Here is a 21,878-nt window from a genome sequence, read left to right as displayed (position 1 = left end):
TCCTCGCACCTGCACAGCAGCAGCTGGCGGCCCTTCTGTCTGGAAGGTGTGGTCTCTCTCCACAAACAGCAGGGCTCTCTGGATGCAGTGGGGGATGATCTCCTGCAACAATAAAACACATTTCTCTACGGCTCCTGCTCCAGTCAAAAGTTTTCTTTGATATCCAGCTAAATAAGGATGGGCAGGAATGTTCTCTGCCTTCCTCTGTTAAGAAGGGAGGAAGAGGCCAATGGGAGTACTTGTCCTAAGGCCAAGTCCTTCACCTGTGAGCGGTTTCTTACCCAAATGTTTCTGGCACTTTCAGGGCATCCAGATTTGGCGGGATGGAACGCTGGCAAAGAACTGGGAAAGGCAAACCATGGCTCTGTGTGCCCAGTGGGCACCCAACAATTGGAGAGCAGCATTCAGCGGAAGGAAGTCTCACCTGCAAAGTGCCTAAGGCTGTGAAGACAGCTGGGACTGGGGAGGATCCTCGGGCATCTACCAGGATTGTCAGGCCCAAGGCTTTGCGCTCCGGCCTGAGGATGAAAGGGAATAGGAGACAGAGAGGAGGCTCTATATAGCTATTCAAAATACTCCTCGAGGAGGTCAGAGAACAGTGAGAAATTAAAGTGGCATATCTAAGCTGCTGTATCTGGGATTCCCAGAGGACATGGAAGTACCCAAGTCAGCTAAGAGCCACATCCGTGTTTCTCCCCTGGCTAGAAATCTACCATTATGAAGCTCAGAACTGACAGAACAATTAAAAGTATTCAGTGCACAGAACACTTGCTGACCGCGTCTTCCTTGCCTTTTCCCACAAACCTGAGAATGCTGCGTAAATACAGGAGAAGGCGTGTTATTTCACTGGCATTGCAGTTCGGGCACAACCAAATTGTGTTTCTCATTGTGATGATGACCACGGCCCGGCCGTATCTGTCTCTGGTACCTGAGAAAGAGGCTCCGTTTAATTTGTCTAATTAATTAGGCGAAAAACCCCAACCAAGGCCCCCTTGAAGTGGCCATTTATTGCTCTCTAATAAACAGAGAAATGGCTTTTTCAACCTATCTCATGAATGAATAAATGCAAACATGGCAAAATATTTTAAATAACAGGATGGTAGAAGTTGAGGACGATTAGGAGAAACACAAACTCAGATCCACACAGAACTGGACTCTTGAGGGGCCCACCTAGAATAGCATTTGTTTTCTTTGGTGGCAGATCTTCCTGAGCCCCGCTGGGAGTCTGACTGCCGAGCGCCATAAACTCTTTTGGGGAGAATGGCTTATGTCCCCCACCCCCCAGCTGGCAACTCAGGCTGGTTCTCTTAAAGCGCCTCTGGTTCTCTTAAAGCGCCCCTTCACTCTGCAAGGACTGCCACAAACTCCAGCTCCTCCTGCTCTTGCTTAGGCCCCCGGCTGCCCACTGTTCCTCTGCAACTGTGGCTGTCCAAGGAAGGGAGACCCCTCAGCCTCTTTGGGGAGTGGGGGCCTATGCGCAAAGGCCCAATTCCCAGTGAGAAAGTGAAAAGCGTTTCTCAGGTTCACAAATGACTCTTCCCTGACCGCTGCATTCTTCACAAATCATAAAGGCAGCAACAACCTCCGGAGGCTTTACCTGGCAGGCAGGCAGCCCCACTCCGAAGCATCTCCCAGTTCACGCTCTCCATGGACAGGGAGTCTGTTTCCAGAATCCCCCTGGATGGAAAGGGTGGGAGTTCTGGTTGCATAGTCACAGCTGCGGGGTCTTTTCCCCCAGAGCCGCCAGGAGTGCTCAGTACCAGGCTGCTGTTATCAGCTCCTTCACTGGAATTTTCTGTCCCATTTGATGATGTTTCTGTAATAGGAAACAGCTTTCAACGCTAAGAGTTTAATTATTCCCATTTGCCTTCAGAGGCAAAGCACATACTCACTGATTTACCCTGCCTCTTTGCAATTGAACGGGGGAAATTAGCTTAAGGCTTTGCACTGGAATCTTCAGGCTCCACCTGACTTCTCTGCCATCCCTTCTCTCAGTAAAAGTTCCCTTTGAAAGGCCAAGGTCTGTTTCAAGAGTCTTCATGCTTTTCCTGCTTTCCTGAGATGATAGCTGGGCAGGTCCTTACAAGGACAGGACGACCAGCAGCAGGAGAGACAGACTCAATTACAGCATGGATGGGGGCACTGCTGGAGAGAGATCACCTTGCACAAGGTCTACCCAAGGAGCAGCTAAGAGTCAACACTTATTTGAGGGCAAGAAAGCCACCACTGGCCTTGCACAACATCTGCCCGACACCTTCAACATCGATTCCCAATGGAAAGCCAAATGGGCTGCTGAACGGCCAGACATAGAAATATATACAAATGACCCTACAAAAAAGGTGCCAGATTTTGAACTTTGAATGGAACCATGTCAACAATGGACAATCCTGAATTCACAGCTCACACAACGTCTGCTGGGACTCCCTGCATAAATGGGGCAGCGTATCCTCCCCTCAGGGTGACTGCAGGGGCCCACATCACATCATGACCGGCTGTAAGCTGAGGGCATCTACCGGTTTCTTTCATAGGAACGATCCTGCGCTTCAGTGGTTAGAGGACCTAGACGTTGGTATTGTGCTGGACCAGAACCCCCAGATTATAGTGCCAAAGATTAGCAACACAACAACACAGGAATTTCTGTATTGGATGAATAGCTGTAGATGGAGAAGCCAGATTCACTTAACAACCGGGTTACTAATTTACCAACTGCAGTGATTCACTTAGCAACTATGGCAAGAAAGGTTGTAAAGTGGGGAAAAACTTCCTTAACAAATGTCTCACCTAAGAACAGGAATTTTGGGCTCAGTTGTGATCCTAAGTCAAGGACTACCTGTCCAGCTTTTTTGGATGAGTGAGAAGCTTTGTTCCTTTTTTGTAAACCAATCATGTCATTGCAACTTTCGTTGTGTGGCTAAACTTTGGCAGTAGAATCTGGGAGTTCTGGCCCGGCACGATAATTGTCAAGGCAAACATTCTATGCAGTTTGCAAGCTCCTTCCTGGGCAATAAGACGGAAGCCTCCAGCACTGCCCAACCCCCACGTAGGAGCCCCCCCCTCGCCCGCCCCCCGCCCCCCCCCCCTGGCTTTGATTCTGGGGAGACAAAGGTTTCAGGGCAGAATATTAAATGGGAAGCTAGCAGACCGCAAGGAGATAACTAGCCACCAAGCGTGATCTTCATTTCCAATAATGCCCAATGACCCACCAGCAGAAAATAAAAATCAGCTAACTAACAGCCTAGGGGGAGCACTGCTATTCTTTAAACGTGCCCAATTTGTCCAGCAAAAACTAAAAAAGATAAGCTAGAAATTATAGGAAGCATCCAGGGAAGCTATACATAGGGAGTTTGCTGTGCTCCTGACATGTCCAATGGGCCAACCCTTCTGAGGCAATTCTTTGCCCATGGCATATTTTCAAAATCCTTAAAAGGTCCACTAGCCCAAAAGGCTGCTGGCCTCTGCAATTAACCACTGTGCCATTCTAAACTTGAGTTCCCTTTCCTGCCATTCTCCTGTTCCAGAAAGAGGCCCTGCCTGGCACACTCCATCTCCCTTTCCCCAGGGAAGGGCAGAAAGTGGCCGAATGTATCATACCTGTGGCCTGATCCCCCTCTGGGATGAGCTCGGTGTGCTCTGGCCATGCCTGAGCTGGAAACAGGGCTGGGAGGGGGGGTGCCAAGGAGTTTGTCTTTGGAGCTTCATGGATTGAGTTGCGTCCACCTTCCAGGGAGGCCCCCGTGCCTGACTCCTTGTCTGGGGAAGGGGCTTGGCTGCCCTGTTCTCTTCCCACCTTCTTGGAAACACCTATCTGCAAAGCATGTGGCGAGAGATCGGGCTGATCCACAGAAGGTGCTGCAGCACCGCCTTGGTGGAGGCTGCTGTGGGGGGCCTCTGCCTGCCCAGCGGCTTCTTCTGCTAGAGGCCTGGGGCCATTTTCCTTCGGCTTTGTTTTCATGCTCTTCCTTGGCTCAGCCTCAGAACTGGGAAGCAGAAGATTGTCTCCCGCTCGCTGTTGACAACTATCCACATTTTCTTGCCCTGCCTCCTGGGAAAGGGAGCTTTTGGGGATTAAAGGGTCTCCAGAATTAAGTTGCCACTCATTCTTCGGGGGGCTTTGCTTAGTGTGCGACTGGTGATGTCCTTCCATGCTTATTCTATTGCCCAACTCCATTAATGGGTCCACTAGTGTCCCTTCCGTGTGCTCTAGAAGATGCAGTTGTTTCAACCATTCAGAAGATTGGCCTTTAACTTCCACCAAGTGTTTCTGTGAGGATTGGTGATCAGCTACTCTCCTCCTTGAAAAGGTTCTCAGCTGTGATGATTTGATTATGGTTGGAGAAGTTGCCTTTCTCTCCAGCCTTTCTGTAAAGCTGTCAGAATCCTGCTCGCAGTTCCTGATCTCTGTCAGGACGACGTCACCTACACTTTCTAGACCCAAAGCATCAGGGTAGGATGCAGAAGGCTTGGGGGACCCCAAGCAGCCTCCTGCCACGGTGGAAGAGCCTGCCCCAGGAGCCTGACCTTCAGCCTCCTCTCCATCCTTGTAACTGCACGTGGCAGGCCTCCAATCAAGCTCCCGTCCTGGATGTGTCAATAACACCTTGGCAAACTGTGGTTCCTTAATAGAGGAAACAGTGGGACTCAAAGAAGCTGGATGATCCTCTGGGTTGCCAGGATGTTTCGGGAACAATTTATCACACTCTGTTTCATTATTTTCAGAACATGCAACAGTTGGCATGTCAGAAGTCCTCAGCTGCCCAGATGGCACCGATGCAACAGCTGAACCAGCACAATTTCCCCAGCGAGGCCTATTGTTCTGACTGTGCTGCTGGCTGTCCTTGGCTTCCAGGCAACAGAAAGTGCTGGGCTGAGCAGAAGATCCTTTCGGGCGGCCAGAGGTGGGCAGGGAGTCATCTGCCAAGTCCGCCTCTTCTCCTTCCCCATCCCTTCCACAGGCCTCCCTGAGCTCTGGGCTCCCACGTGCCTGATCGGCAGGCTCCTCCATTATCCCAAGGCCGGTCTCAGAATATCTCACCCTCTGTGGCTAAGAAGCAGTTTTCCAGTGTGGTTCTCAACCATTTCCTGCTGACTGAGCTCAGCCATTCCACAGTGAAGAGAGAGACACACAAGGCAGCAGATGCCACAAACTCCTCCACGCTATGTTTCTCCTTGGCCAAGGATTTCGCTATGATCCATGGAGACTTTCTCAAGTACAGAACCACTTGCAGGTAAAAATTCTCTGGTCTCAAGATCCACCAGTCGAGAGAAGCCAGCTGGATGACGATCTTCTCATGAACCAAAAGGGCCAGCCTCATGCTGGAAGAGCAAACTGTAACACGGAACCTGATGGAATAAGAAAAGCCAAGGGAATCGTTTACCAGCAGTTTCTCAATAAGGGAGAATCTAATATTATCTCCCCCATCCCATAATTATAAGCATCCCATACTTGAGAAAAAGCCATTTCAGGTTCATAATTGCTTAAAGATATTAAGCCTGGCACACAATGATGCATTACTTATTCTAAGAAGTAGCTGTCCTTACTTGTGGAATAAGGTAGAAATAGAGCATTCATTCCCCTGAATTTGCTACTTTCAAAAAGGCTGTGCAGAAAATTATTCAGAATATGAAGATTTTGTATGACTATCACGCCAGTGTTTTATGACTTAAAGCTGTCCTGTCTTTGCTTCCAAATGGGGCTAACAAAAGTTGTGATTGTCTGAAAAGTCACATAAAGAGCTATCTCATTAAAGCAGGTAAATCTTTTTTTTCTATCTCATGCAAAACTCTGACAAAAGTTGGGTCCACTTCAATTAGTAGCAAAAGGGTACTCTGTTCACCCTTTTTTAAAGCTAAAGCAATTATTCCAAATCAGTTTGAAGCATGTATACTCATCATTTTGAGCATAGTAGTATTATTCTTCAATCTGAAAGTTCTCTTCCATGCTTAAATAACACACACGAAGATGTTGAAATCCACTGGAAACATCAAGTGAGTACAACAGCTGGACTGTTATCTGGGGCAAGCAGAATTTGGCAGCTTGATAACATTTTAAGTAACTCCTCTTTTGAAAATAACTTTCCCAAAAGATGCATTTAAGGTGAATACTATTAGGAAAGGTGACTGACTCCCCTTCTTAGATGAGCCCCATAGAAAGGAAACAGTTACGGGGAGGCTGAAAGGAGCCACTTGAGCCCGATTCAAGCTGCAATCGTGGTCACGTTCTGTGGTCACGCTTAAGCAGGGAAAACGAGCCCCTCACTGTCCCAGGGGAGACCCTCAACTTTGCTGGCATTGTGACCTCACAGCATAGTGAGTTTAAGAGATCTGAATCCCTTGGCATCATCTCAATAAAAAAATTGCTACTTTTGTGAGATGGGCACCTATCTTAAATATAAACCTGCTCTCTAACACTTGCAGTTCTTTGAAAAGTCATCTGCCTAAGCATTATTTTGGTAAATACAAGTTATACACATTTAATACGATAAAGTCTAACAATTCTGGCCCTTGAAAGCTTCTGCAGTATTGTTCTGTTTGCTTAGGAATGAGTGGGGCAAAGAATCGCAAGGCCTTGGGCACCCTTTAGGGCTTCTTGGCTGCAGACCCAGCCTGGCTATTAGGCTCCCTCCCTTCGAGAGACGATTCCTTTTGAGCCTGGAGGCAGCAAGATACTCACAGGCTTCCCGCTGGACCCACCACAAGATGTGCTTGGCAGGAATCAGGTCGGTGAGGTAGCAGAGGCCATCCCTGCCGCAGAGCTTCTCCACCACATCAAAGACCTGGCTGATGTGATTCCAGAGGGAGGGTAAAGCCCAGAGAGGATGTTCTGGATGCAGCCGTCCAGTGGCCGGGAATCCTACCAAGAGAAGGAGAGTCAGCAGAGCTGGCAACTGGATCTCTCAGGCTGCAATCACGAAGGGCAACTGGAGGAGCTCCCCATCCCTCCAGACCCCCAACTTTCCCCAAGACAGTTCTTGCAGCGCCAGAGCGGAGCGCTCACCTAGTCCCGACGGATTGGCGGCAGACAGCTTACACTGCAAAAACTTTCCTGACTGAGCAGGGTGTGGTTCCTGTTCAGCTATTATGATTGTAGCATGTGAGAGAATACATGGCATGTGTTTGTGAACATGAAAGAGGCAGAAGAGCATGCACCAGAATGTGTCTTTCTTGTTCTTACAAAGCTCACAAAACCATATTCTCAACCACTATACTATATACATGATAATAAACTCAGTTAAGGTTCAAGAATTCTTTATGGCTATAAACCATTCTTTATGGTTCCTTCGGGATATACTGCATTATGCAGACAAAACAAAATATATATGGCAACGCTGCATTATCTGCCCTTACATTAATGTCGTGTCCCAAGAGCATTAGAATACATGACAGGCGAGAGCCAAAGAGATGTATTTAAAGAGGCACAAAAGGGAGCATTTTGTGGGGACAAAGAGAACAGTTACATTCGTCTCTCTTGCCCAGAGCATTTGGTGGAGCACAGCTCAGGCATTTACAGCCAGCCAGGAACTCTAACTGGCCTAACTGGCTGTTCCAAGCTCTAAACAAATTCCACAGGTTTTGAATGATCCCAAAAAGGCTGCTGTGTATCTGACATTTCTCTGCCAGCGGGAAAGAATTGCACCACCCAGATTTACTCCCAGTTTGTAAAAACTTCTGCTGCGGCTTCAACGCTGCCTGCAGGGGCTGAGAGCCAGGATTGTGCACCATCAGCAGTTCTGCTTCACACACACACACACACAGAGAGATTAACTTGTCACCGCCAAATAAACCCGAAGGACGCCTTAGCGCAGAGAGTCTGCCGCAGGCGAGAGGGTTTGCCTTCCCCCGATGACTAAGGCTGAGTGGCGCCCTTCAAAGGCAATCCCGGCTGTTCCGCCAGAGGAAGCCCTCGGGGGATCTCCGCCAGGATCCCTCCTTCCCACAAAGCGCCCCCCGCCGGCCTTTGGCGCAGCTCGGAGAACCGGCCTCTCCTCCCGGGCACTCAGGCGGGGCTGGCAGGAGCCGCCCCCCGTCGCCCTGTTTCCGCCCTTCAGGGGGCTCTTCTCTGCTTCGGTTCAGCGCCAGCCACGCTGCCTGTGGCCAGAGAAGGGCCCGGGGTGGGGCTCCCCGCGGCCCTGCCCTCCGTCGCGGCTCCGGAGGCCCTTCCTCGCTTCTCAGCCGAGCGGAGCCAAAGGGCTGGAGGGAAACCCAGCCGGGCGCACCTGACCCTGCAGCAGCCCAGAGCCGGCCACGCAGGGCAGCTGCCGAGGGGCCCACGGAGGGAGCCCCCGCAGGACGCCGTCTTTCCCGGCCTGAGAGCCTTCTCGGGTGGGGAGCGGACTGGCCACTGGGCTCCGCCAGCCCCGAGAGCAGAAGGGCCGGAAGGAGCCGCGGAGCCCCCAAATTGGCAGGCCGCCCCCGCGCCACGACCCACTGGCCTCAGACGCGGCCGCGCTCCCGCCCCCGTGCACGCGCCCCCCAGACGCCAACAGGCGGCCCCGCCGGAAGGGGGCGCAGCTCCGCAGGGCCGTTCGGAGCCGGCGGGGGGCGGGGCGCGAGAGGAGCTGCTGGCGGCGGGTGCCCTCTTGCGGTTGCCGAGCGACGCGGCGGAGGCCGAGGGGCCCGCCAGGCCCTCAAGTCTTTGCGTCTGGCCCTCGGGAGCACCGCGGCCTAAATGCCCCCCTTCCCCTCCAGCGCCACCGCCGGTCTCGTCCCCCCCGGGTCCCTGGGCTCCCTGTCTGCCTTGGGGGCCGAGCGGGGCGGGGTGCCAATCCTGCGGCCTCTTCGGGAGTCTCGGTGTTGATATGGCCGTAAAGAGCCCTTCTGAAGGCCTGGACCTGGTCCTCCACTTAACGACCGTTTTTCTCAGCGGCCGTTTCAAGTTACAACGCCTCTGCGGCCCCGGTTGGGATGGGGGTGGGCTTGACCGCTGCTCACTCTGCGTGGGATCGTGTGGTCGCCCACGACTCTCCTCCCTGTCCTAGAAAGTCAAAGGAGCCTCTCTGAAAAATTTCTCCTGAAAATCCTGTTTGGATTTCAGCCTCAGTGGGGAGATTTGCCTCTGTGGAGGCAAAAGTGGGGCGTCCCCCTCCCTGCTTGGGGCACCCTGCACGCTTTCCCTGGGACGAAAGTGCCTCCCCACAGCTGGAAGTGCTGGCATTGCAGTTGTTCAGCAAAGCCTTTTCGTGATGTCTCACTTAACAAACGTTTGAATGACTGAGGTTCCAGTTATGGTCATAAATTCACCACTAGCACAAGTAAGATACTTAACAAGCAATTTCCAAAAGTATTTAAAAAGAGAGACTTGCAGACTTAATTGTCTTTTAAAACTCTGCACCAGTTGCAAGCAAGATGGCAGATTCCATAATCTTCTTGTGCCCAAAGCCATGGAAAACGGCTGTCCTGCAGTCTCCTGGCAGGGAGCAGCTTTCTTGGGCAATCTCCCATCCTCTCCTTATCTAAAGAGGTGCCAAGGAGTTGGTCTACTCGCAGATTCTTGGTCTTTGCGGCTCCATTTCACAGAGCTGTCTTCAGCTGACCATAACTCCCCAGCATGTTTCTACTTTGATCTATTTTATCGAGGAAGAGACTGGACCTGCATCCACTTCAGATTCCAGGGAAACATGGTGAGGTCAGGAGTGCCAGCTTTCCAGACTGGAATGCCCTCTCCGCATAAAGAGGCAGGCTTAGAAAGCACCTGAGGGATTGGGTTAATCTGTAGAAACAAGGGAAGTCTTTCTTTTTCAGTTATTTAATAAAATTAAATTGTTTCTGTATTAACCAAGTGTTCCTGCCATCCACTTTCCCCCATACCACCAAGTGACCCTAAGGGGCCTATTCATTTCTAAATCAGAAAAGTAGCAGAAGAAAAGAATAATAAAAGAAAAGGCTGCCAGAAGACATGACAAGCGGCTGAAAAACCTTCCCTCCAGCCAGGCAGTCAGCAAAACCTCCCATCTAGTCGAGCCTGAATAACCCTGGAGCTGTGAGGTTTGTGGTTGGTTTCTTCCCTTCCCGTTCCCCGCACAGGAGACTCCCAATCTCAGGCACTGGGAAAAGCCTCAATTGGCCGCTCAGTGTTCCCTGCCTTTTGCTTCAAAATAACTCGGCCGGCCGTCCAGTCTCGTCCACATTCTGTGCTGCTTTGGGACTGTGTCAAAGACCTGCAGTGTTTACACAGCGCTTCCGTTCTCAGGGTTTGTCTCTTTCTCTAAAAATGCTGGACAATGAAGCAGCAATCCAAAGTGGATCTCCCCACTCCATCCTTCCTGTATCTTCAGCTATGAATTTCTTTTGTTTTATCAAGTTTACGAGTTTTCATAGCAACAACAATAATAACAACAACAACCTTTTTTTGTCATTATACACATGTACAACAAAATTTATTTTTGCTTCTGCTGGTGCTATCCATAACAAAAGTACAATACAACATGAATAATATAGAAAGTGGTCATTATACAAGTAATTAGGGAGAAGCCAGTCATATCTTTCCATGTATGCATGGAATGATTGTAGTCTGACAGCCCATGGATAAAAGCTGTTTTTAAACCTGTTTGTCCGGCTGGCTATGCTTCTGGCTCTGCTTTGATAGTAAAAATGAGAAAAGACACTGACCAAGGTGTGAATCGTCCCGAAGTATCTTCCTTACTCTGCTGGAGCAAAGAGACCTGGCAATCCTGCATTGTCCAGATTTCAAACTAATTATGGCAATAAATCTTGACTAGAATCATTTCGTCCCGTTCCTTCCTTCCTTCCTTCCATGGGAAGAGAGATCCATTTGGTTCAGTTTCAAGCTAGGAGAAAGACTCTGGAAACATGGAGGCTGATTGGAAAGAAAGTTTAATGATGAACGGAACCAACAGCAGTCCTGAGTCAGCTGATAAAATGGAGTTGAGAGTGCAGGTTTTTTTATACGTTCTTTGGGCTTTATATTTGAGCTTCCTGTTCCTGTGCAAGAACATGTCCTTTAATATTCTATTGGCTGTGGTCAGATTCCTATGGGGTCAGGTAGGGGTCATAGCTGACTATAGGCAAAAGAGGAAATGCAAATCCTAGGTGCTTATCTGAGCTAATCTGGTCAACCTCTGGCTTATTGTTTATCTGAGCTTCCAGGTGAAGTTTGGACTGCTTTGGAGGTAATGCAATGAAGGCGCTTGTGTTCTGAAAGGGTTTCGGCAATTCCTATTGTGCCTCATGACTTTCTTCCTGTGTTGGGTCTTGGGTGAAGGGTTGCTTCTAATACTATTACTCTGCTTTTGTTACTATCAAATTTTGCTGCAAGCAGTTTCAAAATATCCTGTCTTGAATGGATTTCTGTCTGCAGTATTTGCCTATGAATAGAGCCATCTAGATAGTTGGCTTCTTTTTTCAATAAGCTCTTTATCTCCTTACATGCTGACATCTGCTGTGCGCTATTAAGAAAAATTGGGGGCTGCTTTCTGCCTCTAAACACATTTCTCCCTTTGGGGAAATACAGTGTAATATTTTAATATTATTTTTAATATTCCTCAAAATATTTCATTCTTCTAGGAAGGGGAGCTTCCCACATTTCCTTCCTTCCTTTAAATTCTAGACCAGGGCTGTCAAAATTCCAGGCCATGGGACGGATGCGTCATGCGCTGGCCACACCCACACCTGGTTTACCGAAGGGGAGAAAAGTCCCGATAGGTCACGTGACACCGCCGTGATGATGTGGGTTTGACACCCTTGTTCTAGACCTTCCTGTCATTTCCAATTAATGAAATCTTGGCTGTCCTGTCCCTCAGATTGGGAGTTGTCTCATCCACATATACAAAGCAGCCCTGTTTAGCCCTTTTCCCAAGGGACCACATAAGAAACTGGGACTGTTGTGGAGGGCCGCCTCCCTTGGTCCCCATAGCTGGCTGGTCAGGGAAAGGGCTGGATGTGGCCTGCAGGATGTAAAATGCCCAGGTTTGGCTTAGCCTAAGAGCTCAGCTTTGGTCCCTGTTTTCTCCTTTTCGGTTCTGGAAATCACTAAGCAATGTACTCAGAAGTTGCAAAGTCACACGACCACGTTGATTTGCAATAGCAGTTACAGGAGCCCCAGTTGCCATCCTTAGGCAAACCCCGTTGCAGCCATGTGATCACCATTTGCAGTTCCCCGCTGGCTTGCTGGAAGCCAGTGGTGAAAATCACAGGATTGTGGGACACTGCGAACCCTGTGATTGCAAGCCAATTGCCCAGACCCTGAATCATGATCACAAGACTGCAGCAACGCTGCAACAGCTGCAAACTCCAGAACCTGCCACGTGTGCCAAACTTTCAGCACCGGTGCTACTTCAAATGGCCACTGAATGAGCCCTGAATTAAGCAAGGACCATCATCAGTTGTAAGAGAGCTCCTTTGGTGCAAGTGGGAATGGCCTGCTAGATTTTAAAGAATGGGTCCAAGATATGAGGTGCTACTTAGTTTTGAAAAGACTTTGTGACCCATTTTTGTGATAAAGGTGACGAGACATTTCAGCTGCTGCAATGGGGCTCAGGTTTAATTAACAGAATAAAGAGGGAACCTTGGAGGTCCAACCCCCCTGCTTGAGCAGCAAACCCTATTTATTATCTAGTTCTATCTGTCTGGCTGGCTGTCTGTCTGTCTAATCTACCTACCTACCTACCTACCTACTTATATATATCTGTCTGTCTGTCTAACTATATCTATCATCTATGTAATCTATCTACATGCCTACATACCTACCATTCAAAAACAGACAACGAAAAAGCCAAAAAGCAAACGAAAAGACCGCAATACCTCCTCACTAGCAATCAACACCCAGAGAACTCTTCAACTTCATAAACAATTTAGATGAGGGAATAGCATGAACTTTGCAGACGACACTAAACTGGCAAGAATAGCAAATACCTCAGAAGACAAGCTCAAAGTCCAAAACGATCTTGACAAACTTGAACACTAGGCCTAACCCATCAAAATGTGATTGATTGGTGGGAAAAGTAAGGTTTTACACTTAGGCAGGAAAAACCAAAGCCACTGAATAGGTTGGTTCACCTGGTTCAACAGTAGTGACTGAGAGAGAGACAGGTGTTCCCTCTAATGGGCACCCACTTAGATATGAGCCCACCGTGTGCTGCAGCTGCCAAAAAAGCCAATGCAGTCCTAGGCTGCATCCACAGAGAGAGAGCATCAAGATCACATAAAGTGATAATAGTGCTTTAGTTTATACTACACTGGTAAGACCACACTTCTGGCCACCACCATACAAAAACAATGGTGAGAGTCTAGAAAGAATGCAAAGAAGAGCCACAAAGGAGATTAGGGGGTTGGAGGCTAAAACATAGGATGGACGGTTGCAGGAACGGAGTATGGTCTAATGAAAAGGTGACATGATAGCAGTCTTCCCATACTGAGCAGGAGGCCCACCTATCCTGCACAGCACCTGAGGGCAAGATAAGAACTAACGGATGAGAACTTACCAAGGGGACATTCATAGATACATAGAATTAAAGAGAAATTTCCTGTCAGTGAGATCCATCAGTGGAATAGCTTGTCTCTAGAAGTTATGGGTGTTCCATCACTGGAGACGAGATCGTTCTAAATGGCTCAGGGTCTCCTGCTTGTGCAGGGAGTTGGACTAGAACACCTCCAAGGTCCCTTCCAACTCTGTTGTTCTGTATTCTGGAACCCCTCCGCTTCCAGTCCAACTGATGAAGCAGCCCAGCGGGGTCCCTGCATGGCTGGAGGTAGGCGAGGGGCAATGGGGAGCCCCACAAGGGAGGCCCTGACGGCAAAAGGAGGAAGAGAGCCTCCCACTGAGCAGCCCCACCAGCGCCCTGAAAGGGCCCCGCTAAGACAGAGCAGGAGAGGCACCCCAGGAGGCCTTGAGGCATCTTCCATCTTCTGCTTGGCTGATATTTTATGGTAAGAGGGGAAAAAAAGATGGAAGAAGCTGCAGGCGGCAGGAGCCGTTACAGAGGCTGCCAGGCAGGGCTGAGAGCCGATTCCAGTGGAAGTTCAGGGAAACCACTCCACTGTGAAGAAGCAGTTCAACCAGGGACTCAGCCAGGGATAGGGTGGGTGCATTTAGCAAAGGCTGGATAGGGACAGAATGCTTTGACTGGAGCCTGCACTTCACAGGCGGAGGGAGGGAGGGAGGGAAGAAGATGTTGTAGCACTTGAAGGAGTAATAGAAACTGGAAATAATGCAACATAGGATCAAATACAACTGAAGCAGGGATGATTCTTCCTCAACCATTTGAACCGTCTGTTTCATGCAGAAACGAATTGGGGCTCACCGAGGCTAGGATGGGCACCAGACGAGTAATCTGTAACCGGAGCCCAGGAACCGCACCCCCCCCTTGTGCTTTCCTCCCTGACAGCTGCACTATGGATGGGGTTGACTGGAAGGCGGCGGCTGCTGAAAGAGCCTCCAGGCTCCAGGATGCAAATCCCACGGCAGGCCATGGTTGCATCCGGAAGAGCCTCTGCCACGCCTGGGAAATCAGCCGAGACCCAATGACCCCCCCTCCCCAGATTTTCCAAAAGGCTGGGCAAGCGCTGTGTCATTTCCTCCTTCAGTTGTGCTGGAAAAGTTGACAAGGAATTCTGTGATTATAATTTGGCTTCCTATGACTACTAAGGAACCATGGAAACCACACAAATCTGCACTGGGGTTTTCCTCCTAATGTTGGGATCGTTTTTTCAAGGAAAACCAACTCAAAGTGCAGCTGACAATTCAGGGGGTGACTGACAGGTCCCAGGGGAGCTTCCAGCTGTGGCAGCAAAGGTTTATTCATGAACCAGCCTGGAAACCTGGGGCATCGGGCAGTGCTTGCTGTGCATCGTCCAGCTGCAAATAGGTGCCCAAAGTCTCCCAAAGAGGAATGCCAGGAGAAGCCCTGGGGCAGCATGAGGGCCCTCTGCCCGTGGAGGTGCAGCCGCATTCCATCAGCTTCCAAGCCCCTGAAAATAGGCAGGAAGGGAGGAAAGAAGGGCTAGGAACGAGGCTGCCAGAAGCCCAACAGCTGCAAGTATAGATTTTTTTCATCCCATGTTTTGGGGAGTCATTTGAAGGCAAAATTCTGGGCTGCAACTTTTATTGAGATTATAGTCATTATTTGTAAACTCTCCTCCCTCTCTGGGGAACCCAGGCCAAGGCACAGGAGCTGTGCTCTCCGGGCCCATCCAGTCCAGAAAGACTCTTCTGCCAGTGGCCAGCTGGCTGCCCCAGGAAACCCTTTAGTCTCCCAGCCAGCCAACAGCCCTTCTTTCCCAGGACTTCCATGGTTGCCCCAGTCCCTTTCCATAGCCAATCAAGTTGGCAGCCAGAACGTTGCACATAGCAGTGAATTCCAAAATAGAATTAACATTTTGATAAAAATCACCCCTTTGTTCAGATTCTTTTATGTTTCCGTTTCTTTGGTTGATTTGTTTCTAGTATTTTGGGAAGGGAAAATAATTTCTCCTCCTTATCCATATCCTTTCCACACTAAAAAGCCTTCAATGTCTCCTCATTCCCTAAACCTTTCCAGCCCCTTGACTATTTTACTTGCCTTCCTCTGAACCTTCCCTATCAATTCTCCATCCTTTTTGAGATATGATCTCAAATTGTACACGATAATCCACACATATAGTTGCATCATTGATTTATAGAAGTATGTGGCATTTAAACCATGGTCACACTTCTGGGTGACTCATGGCAGGCTCAAGATGGGGGGGAGGGGTTGGGGGGGTCCTGTTCTTTCCATCTGTATGACCTTTGACACCACTGACTTCTGGACCAGCTTAGGGGACTGGAAGGAGAGGCATATAGAGGGTTGGTGGTGCTCCTTTCTCCAGCGTGGTTCGTCAGTGTTGTTCAGTGTGTGTTGTGTATGTGTGTGGAGAGAGAGAAAGGGGGGCGAGAGAGGAAGGGAGAGGGAGAGTCTTATATGGGGCAGGCAGGGCATGTGTGCAAAAGCTCTCAGAGAGCAACGGAGTCCCACCCTCCTTTGGGCGGCTCCGAAGGCCAGGGCCCAAAGAAGGGAGAGGAGCTCAGTCAGCTCATGGCCCAGAAGTCCCAGAGTCCAATCAGAGTCACCGGCCACACACCCAGTTCCGGCAGGCAGAAGGTTCTTCCCAGCAGAGACAGGAATGCCGGTCCCTGCCCTGCTCCGCCCTCTGAGGCTGGGATCCATTCCCCTCTCCTCTGCTGCCTCCCTGTAGAAACAGAGAACTAGAACTGGCCAACCTTGAGGAAGAGATCAGATGGGCGATGAACCGACTGCCAAACGACAAGACTCCAGGGGTTGACATCATTGCTGCAGAATTACCGAGACCCCTAAACACTTGCAGTCGGTAGAGATCTATGCCAGAAAATCTGGGAAACCAACACATGTGGCCACAGGATTGGAAATGCCCAGTGTTCATTCCACTGCCAAAAAAGGGCGACGCTAAAGATTGCTCCACATATTGCACAGTTGTTCTCATCTCATCCCTCACAAATCAGCAAGGTTCTGCTTAAAATTATGTGACATCATCTGGCACCAACTATTGAAAGGGAATTACCAGATGTCCAAACTGGCTTCTGAAGGGGTCATGGCGCCTGGGACCATATTGCAAATCTGTGCTGGTCATGGAAAAATCTGGTGAAATAAATTTTACCAATGGTGGGAACAGAAAGGAGGGACCCAGAACAAAAAATGAATAGGATTTGTAGAATGGATAATTGAGGTTATGTAAATAAGCACAATGGAATATGATGGATAAGACTATGGAGATAAGTTACCTTTATAAATGTATAAATGTATGTAAGATATCTATCATATACTATAGTATGTGTGGCAAAATCAATGTCAGGACGATCACACCGTGTCCAATTTTTTAACAATTTAATCAATAAAATGTTTTTTTTTTAAATCTCGTGAATATCTAATGGTTTTCATGTGCTTCACCAATTACATGAAAGCCTTGATCATGAGATGCTATGGAGATCCCTACAAGACCTGGGGCTACCAGCCCATCTGGTCAAGTTGGTGCAATCACTGTACACTCTACAGCATGGAAGTGTCCACGGAAGCTCACTGGCTGTCCACGGGGAAATGATGGCCGGTGAGCCCCCTGGAGCTCTGATTCTGCCGTGCAACAAGGGGGACTCCACCTGGTTCCTGAAAGCCTTTCTCATCTGCTGCATCTGCAGGGACTGCGCCAAGGTCCTGGGCGCCCACAGACAGCCCCACTCAGACGCTTCTGGCTGAGCAGACCAAGGGATCCTGCGGGAACCCCCAGATCCGATTCCAACTGATGTGGAGACCTGAAGCCAGAAATATCTTGGAGCGGTGCAAGAACATGTGAGTCTACAAGCCCAGCACCACTCTGAGGAGGAAAGTGGCTTGTAGTTGTGCTGCTTGGCAACAACTGGAGGATGTGTGTGTCTCTGAAGAGCACAACTTCTTTTTTTTTTTTTTTGGACAAACTTTATTAGTTTTTTTTTTACACACACAAACAAAGCATAGGATGTAGTAACATAAAATATCTTTTCTAGAAGAAACAAATAAACCATCTTATTTAAAAAGAAGATAATTCCAAATTATCACACTTCTATAATTTAATATATATATTTATCTTATCTAATCAACTTCATATCTTTCGAAACTTCTCTTTATTACTCCCTTTCCTTCTATTTAATCATATTTCTTCTGCCTTGAAATTATATACTCATTGAATATATTTTCATTAGTTTTCTTCCACATCCTGTCAAACTTAAACATTACACAAAACATAAATACATAAAACTTCTTTTTGGAAGGCGGCTTACCCCGAGTTAACTCTTTTTATACAGACATCAATCAAAATTTATACTCACTTAATATACTATCTCATATCTTATTTAGCATTCTCTATTTTCCATATATTTTATCTCTCCTACTCATTCTTTTAATTCTATTTTATTCCATCTCGATTAAATAATTATATTTGCATCTTTGGTCCGTTTTCTTTCAATCACCTACTTATCCTTTCTATCTAATACAATATTTCTCCTGTAAACCCAGATTGAAGTATGACAACTTTTTATCTTCCCCCTAAATAACACTTGAAATAATACATATTTTCCGTACTGATTCTGCTCAGTATTACATTTCAAAATAATAAAACAAACAAATAATATTGAATTTGATAAGTAATAATAAAACTAAAAAAAAGTAAAAAAGAAATATTAAATTTATAATATAATAAAAACAATGTTTCATAGGAAATTAGATTCTATTATTAATTCTTAAACAATAAAGATAATATTTCATAAGAAATTAAACTCTATAATTAAATCATGGCTTCCCTTTAATACATTTTTAAATCATATAATATTCTAATTTTCTAACTCAGCTTCAAATACTAATGTCTACAATACATTCTTATGTACTTTTGCAGAATCATTTTTATAAAATTATCTTACCCCTTATCTCTGAAAAAAATTCGTTTTTTAGCATCTTGTTTAAAGCCTTTATGACTTCTCTTTCCTTTTCCCCTTTCTTTCTTCTCCATTCTAACTTTTTGACCCCCCCATCTCTCCAATTTCACTCTCTTAATCTTCCCTCTCTGTTGTATTTCTCTTTTCTGTTGCTTTCTGACATCATATCGCTTTTTCATCTCATTTTTCTTTTTCTTGGTTGCTTTTTTAAGTTCTAAGTTCATCTTTTCCTTGCCCCCCTTCCGCTTTTCTTCCTCCACTAAGTGTGTTTGTCCATTAAAGATGGCTTCTTCTCCTTCATCCCAGTCTTCCTGTCGTTGTCGTATTTCTTGATAGGTAGAAATCGCCATTTCTAAAAAGTGAAAGATAGATCCAGAAGAGCCCTTATCTTCTTTTTTCAGTCTTTGAAATTCCATTTGCAGTCCTTCAAAAGATAATGCCATTTTTTCTTTCTTTCTTTTTTGAAGCAACCCTAATGTCTTTAGTCCCCCCCCCTTTTTTAACAAAAATTCACAGAAATCTCAAAGTCACAAAGCAAACCAAATCAGAGCAAGCAGTTTCATTTAGCACTTTCTTCTTTCTATATTTTCACCTCCTAGGGTAGAATTTAAATACACAGTTCCAAGATGATCTTCTAGAAGTCTTAATGTCTTTTAATCCTGTTCTTATAGGCTCAAAGTAGTCTCCTTCAGTACAGTCTTATAATAAGTCTTTATCTCTTCCCTTCCCCTTGTAAAACATAGAAAGAATTTTAAGTTTTTAAATCCAATGTCCAGAAATCCTTTATCCCTTGGCTTTAAATTTCAAATTGAATTACCTTCGGTGCCCAAGTAGATTTTCCAGATCTCCGTCTGCTATTTCTATGGGGAGGGAGAGTGAAGAAAAAAAACTTTCCCTTGACAGCTTTCTCCGCCACTTTCCAATCTTCTTTGGGAAACAATGTATCCTTCAGGCAATTCAAGCAATTCAGTTTCCAGGGTATTTAAGAGTTGTTATTGTCCCAGCTCAGCCAGCACTTTCACTTCTGCTGCTTCCTCCAGCACAAATCTTACCCGGCTGCAGGCTTCTTTGTGGCGGCCATTACTGACTGCCGCTCCACCACCTTGGGAAAAAGGGGTTTTTCCGGCTGAGGGGGTCTGCGACACCCCCAAACCCCTGTCCAGATCCCCACTCTCTTTGGCTGCCTCTACAGGGCAGCCATATCCCCCAGACCCATTTGGATCGGGGGCACCTTGGCAGCAAGCGCAGCAGGAATCGCGGACAGTCGCGAATTCCTGCTGCCGCCGAAGCCACGCAAAACCGGAAGCCCTAAAGAGCACAACTTCTGTGCACCCCCCTCTACTTCCCTGAGGAACGCCTGGTTTCCTTCCGTGCCACTGAGCCCAGCCTGCCCTGCGACTTTCGGGCAGGCTTCACACCCTGACTGAGTGGGCCACAAAGTCATGTTTTAAATACTTGGTACTTTTTTTTATTTTTATCCTTTATTGTTTTTATAAATAACCCAAGGCATCGATTACCTAACATTCCTTCCTCCTCCTATTTGGGCTGAGAAAGCGATTGGCCCAAAGACACTCAGCCAAGTTTCATGCCCTGGGCTGGACTCGAACTCAGTCTCCTGGTTTCTAACTTGGTCTGGTGGGTTGCTAAAAGGAAGCAAGGCTGTGGCATATGCACTTGAAAGAAAACTGGGATGTCTGTAATTGTGGAGTCTGTCTGGCAAGAACTCACAGAGAATATGCACGTGTAACAATTGTACCAGTCCTAGGTGGTTAGAGAAGTGATAACAGCAACGAGGAGTTAGACATCCTGCATAGCTCAGCCAGAAGTTAAGAACAGGGATGACCTGCAGCAAATAGAAGGTGTATTAGACAACTCCTGCAACATCCATTAGCCAAGGCTTAGGAATCGGGAGGTCAATTGTTAGATCGTTACTAAAATGTTTATTAGAGTATTTGTTTTATATACCCCGTCTTCTGCTTTAGTGAAAATGTTTCAGCATTCTTAATTCTATTGTTCGAGGTTCCTTGGCATTTTTGGCCAGGACCCTTTTCTTGGGGCGCTTCAAGGAAAGAAAAACCGCCCCTCATGTCTGGTGTTCTTCACCGGCTGGGCATCAGGCTCAGAGCCCAATTGGGAACCAATTAGTGTCTTAACCACTAGACCAGGCTGCTTCCTCGGAAGTTGGCTTCATTTTTGTACCGTCTTGAATAAATTTTAATTTCAAAATATTTTAAAAAATAGCCACCTCTAATTTATTGGGGTAATGTGGCAGTAGAAAAAAAGGTACAAAACGTGGCCTAAAGGGAGTATCAAATGCCAAGCGACCATTTTTTCCTTTTAATTCTTTTCCACTTCTGCTAAAACGGAGTTTCTGATGTGGCTGACCGTTGAAGCAGCCCATCGGAGGGACGGAAGCTGGGAAAGAGGAGCCGATGCCCGCTGGGCAAAAAGAGACCCGCCTCCTCGGGCTGTGCTGAGCCTTCCTCAGTGGGGCCGAGTCAGGAGTCCCCACCCCCAGGACGCCGGAGTTGGGGCCAGCGCCACCCCCACCCGGGCCCCGAGATCAGAGGGCCACGTTGGCCTTCCCGGTCCAGGGTCCGGAGGGCGGCTTCCTCTGCTGGGCTGGAGGGCGCAGACCGGAGCCCCGCCGCCTTCCACAACCTTCAGGGCCTTCAAGAAAGGAAGCGCGCAGGGCATCAGCCGCAGCCGCCGGAGCCGCCGCTGGGGGTCTTCGTGGGTCCCCGCCCTGGAAGCTCCGCCTCGCCAATCCCAGGCCAGCGCCGCCCGCGCGCCCCGCCGGCGCAGCTCCGTCCGTCCGGGGAGAGCGCCGCAGATCCGCCGCCGCCGCCGCCGCACCATGGCCGAGCCGGAGCCGCCGGGCGTCGTTCAGTGCCGCCTGCAGTACCTGGAGGACGGGGACCCCTTCTGCTGCGCCTCCTTCCCCGAGCCGCGCCGCCCGCCCAGCTCGCCCGTGGCCGAGGCGTTGCCGCTGGCCGCCCAAGTGCCCGCCTTCCTCCGCCTGCTGGGCGCGCCGCTGCGGGTGAGCGCCTCGGGGGTGGCGGGGGAGCAAGTCGAGGGGAGGCCAGGCGTGGAGCCCCGGCCGGGCGTGGGCGATGCCCGGGCACCCTCGGCGGGTCGGTGCCGGCCACTCGGCCCAAAGGAGCCGCGCGAGCTGAGCCGGGCAGCGGCCCCGGGCTGGCTGGGGCGGCTTCTATTCTGAGCGGCTCGGGTGACGCGCTCCGGGCCGCGACCTTCTGCGCCTGTTGCTAAAAACAGCCGGGCACAAACAGGAAAGGCCTTCCCGCCGCGGGGCCCGCAGGGCGGCTCTTATCGCTGCCCGCCGGCTTTGGGCCGCTGAAACCGCGGAAGGGCCGGCCCAGCCTGCGGGAAGTGATATGCAGCCGAAGCGCTTGGAAGGGCCGGCTGCCGAGGAAGAAACGTTGGGCCACGGGGACGGGGACGGAGCGCCAGC

The 21,878-nt window shown here is 48.7% G+C and overlaps 2 protein-coding genes across 2 annotated transcripts in view; one reads left to right on the top strand and one right to left on the bottom strand.

Annotated features, from left to right (window-relative positions):
- PLEKHG4 (pleckstrin homology and RhoGEF domain containing G4) overlaps positions 1–7,740 on the bottom strand; it is a 31,149-nt gene extending 23,409 nt beyond the window's left edge. Inside the window, 8 exon segments of the mRNA XM_087971863.1 lie at positions 18–204; positions 425–518; positions 805–928; positions 1,598–1,816; positions 3,592–5,022; positions 5,024–5,326; positions 6,671–6,850; positions 6,995–7,740. Of these exon segments, the coding sequence (XP_087827989.1) occupies positions 18–204; positions 425–518; positions 805–928; positions 1,598–1,816; positions 3,592–5,022; positions 5,024–5,326; positions 6,671–6,850; positions 6,995–7,109 (2,653 nt within the window). The 5' untranslated portion in view covers positions 7,110–7,740.
- A 12,164-nt stretch (positions 7,741–19,904) lies between these two features.
- Positions 19,905–21,878, top strand: part of FHOD1 (formin homology 2 domain containing 1) — a 33,841-nt gene continuing 31,867 nt past the window's right edge. Inside the window, 1 exon segment of the mRNA XM_087971874.1 lies at positions 19,905–21,446. Coding sequence (XP_087828000.1) covers positions 20,781–21,446 — 666 coding nt within the window. The 5' untranslated portion in view covers positions 19,905–20,780.

Source organism: Notechis scutatus, chromosome 9, assembly GCF_049901735.1.
Source record: "Notechis scutatus isolate UNSWTSFEM ecotype Mainland chromosome 9, rNotScu1.2, whole genome shotgun sequence".
Taxonomy (NCBI): Eukaryota; Metazoa; Chordata; class Lepidosauria; order Squamata; family Elapidae; genus Notechis; species Notechis scutatus.
Note: the sequence above shows the minus strand (reverse complement) of the source record. Positions and strands in the feature narration are given on the sequence as shown.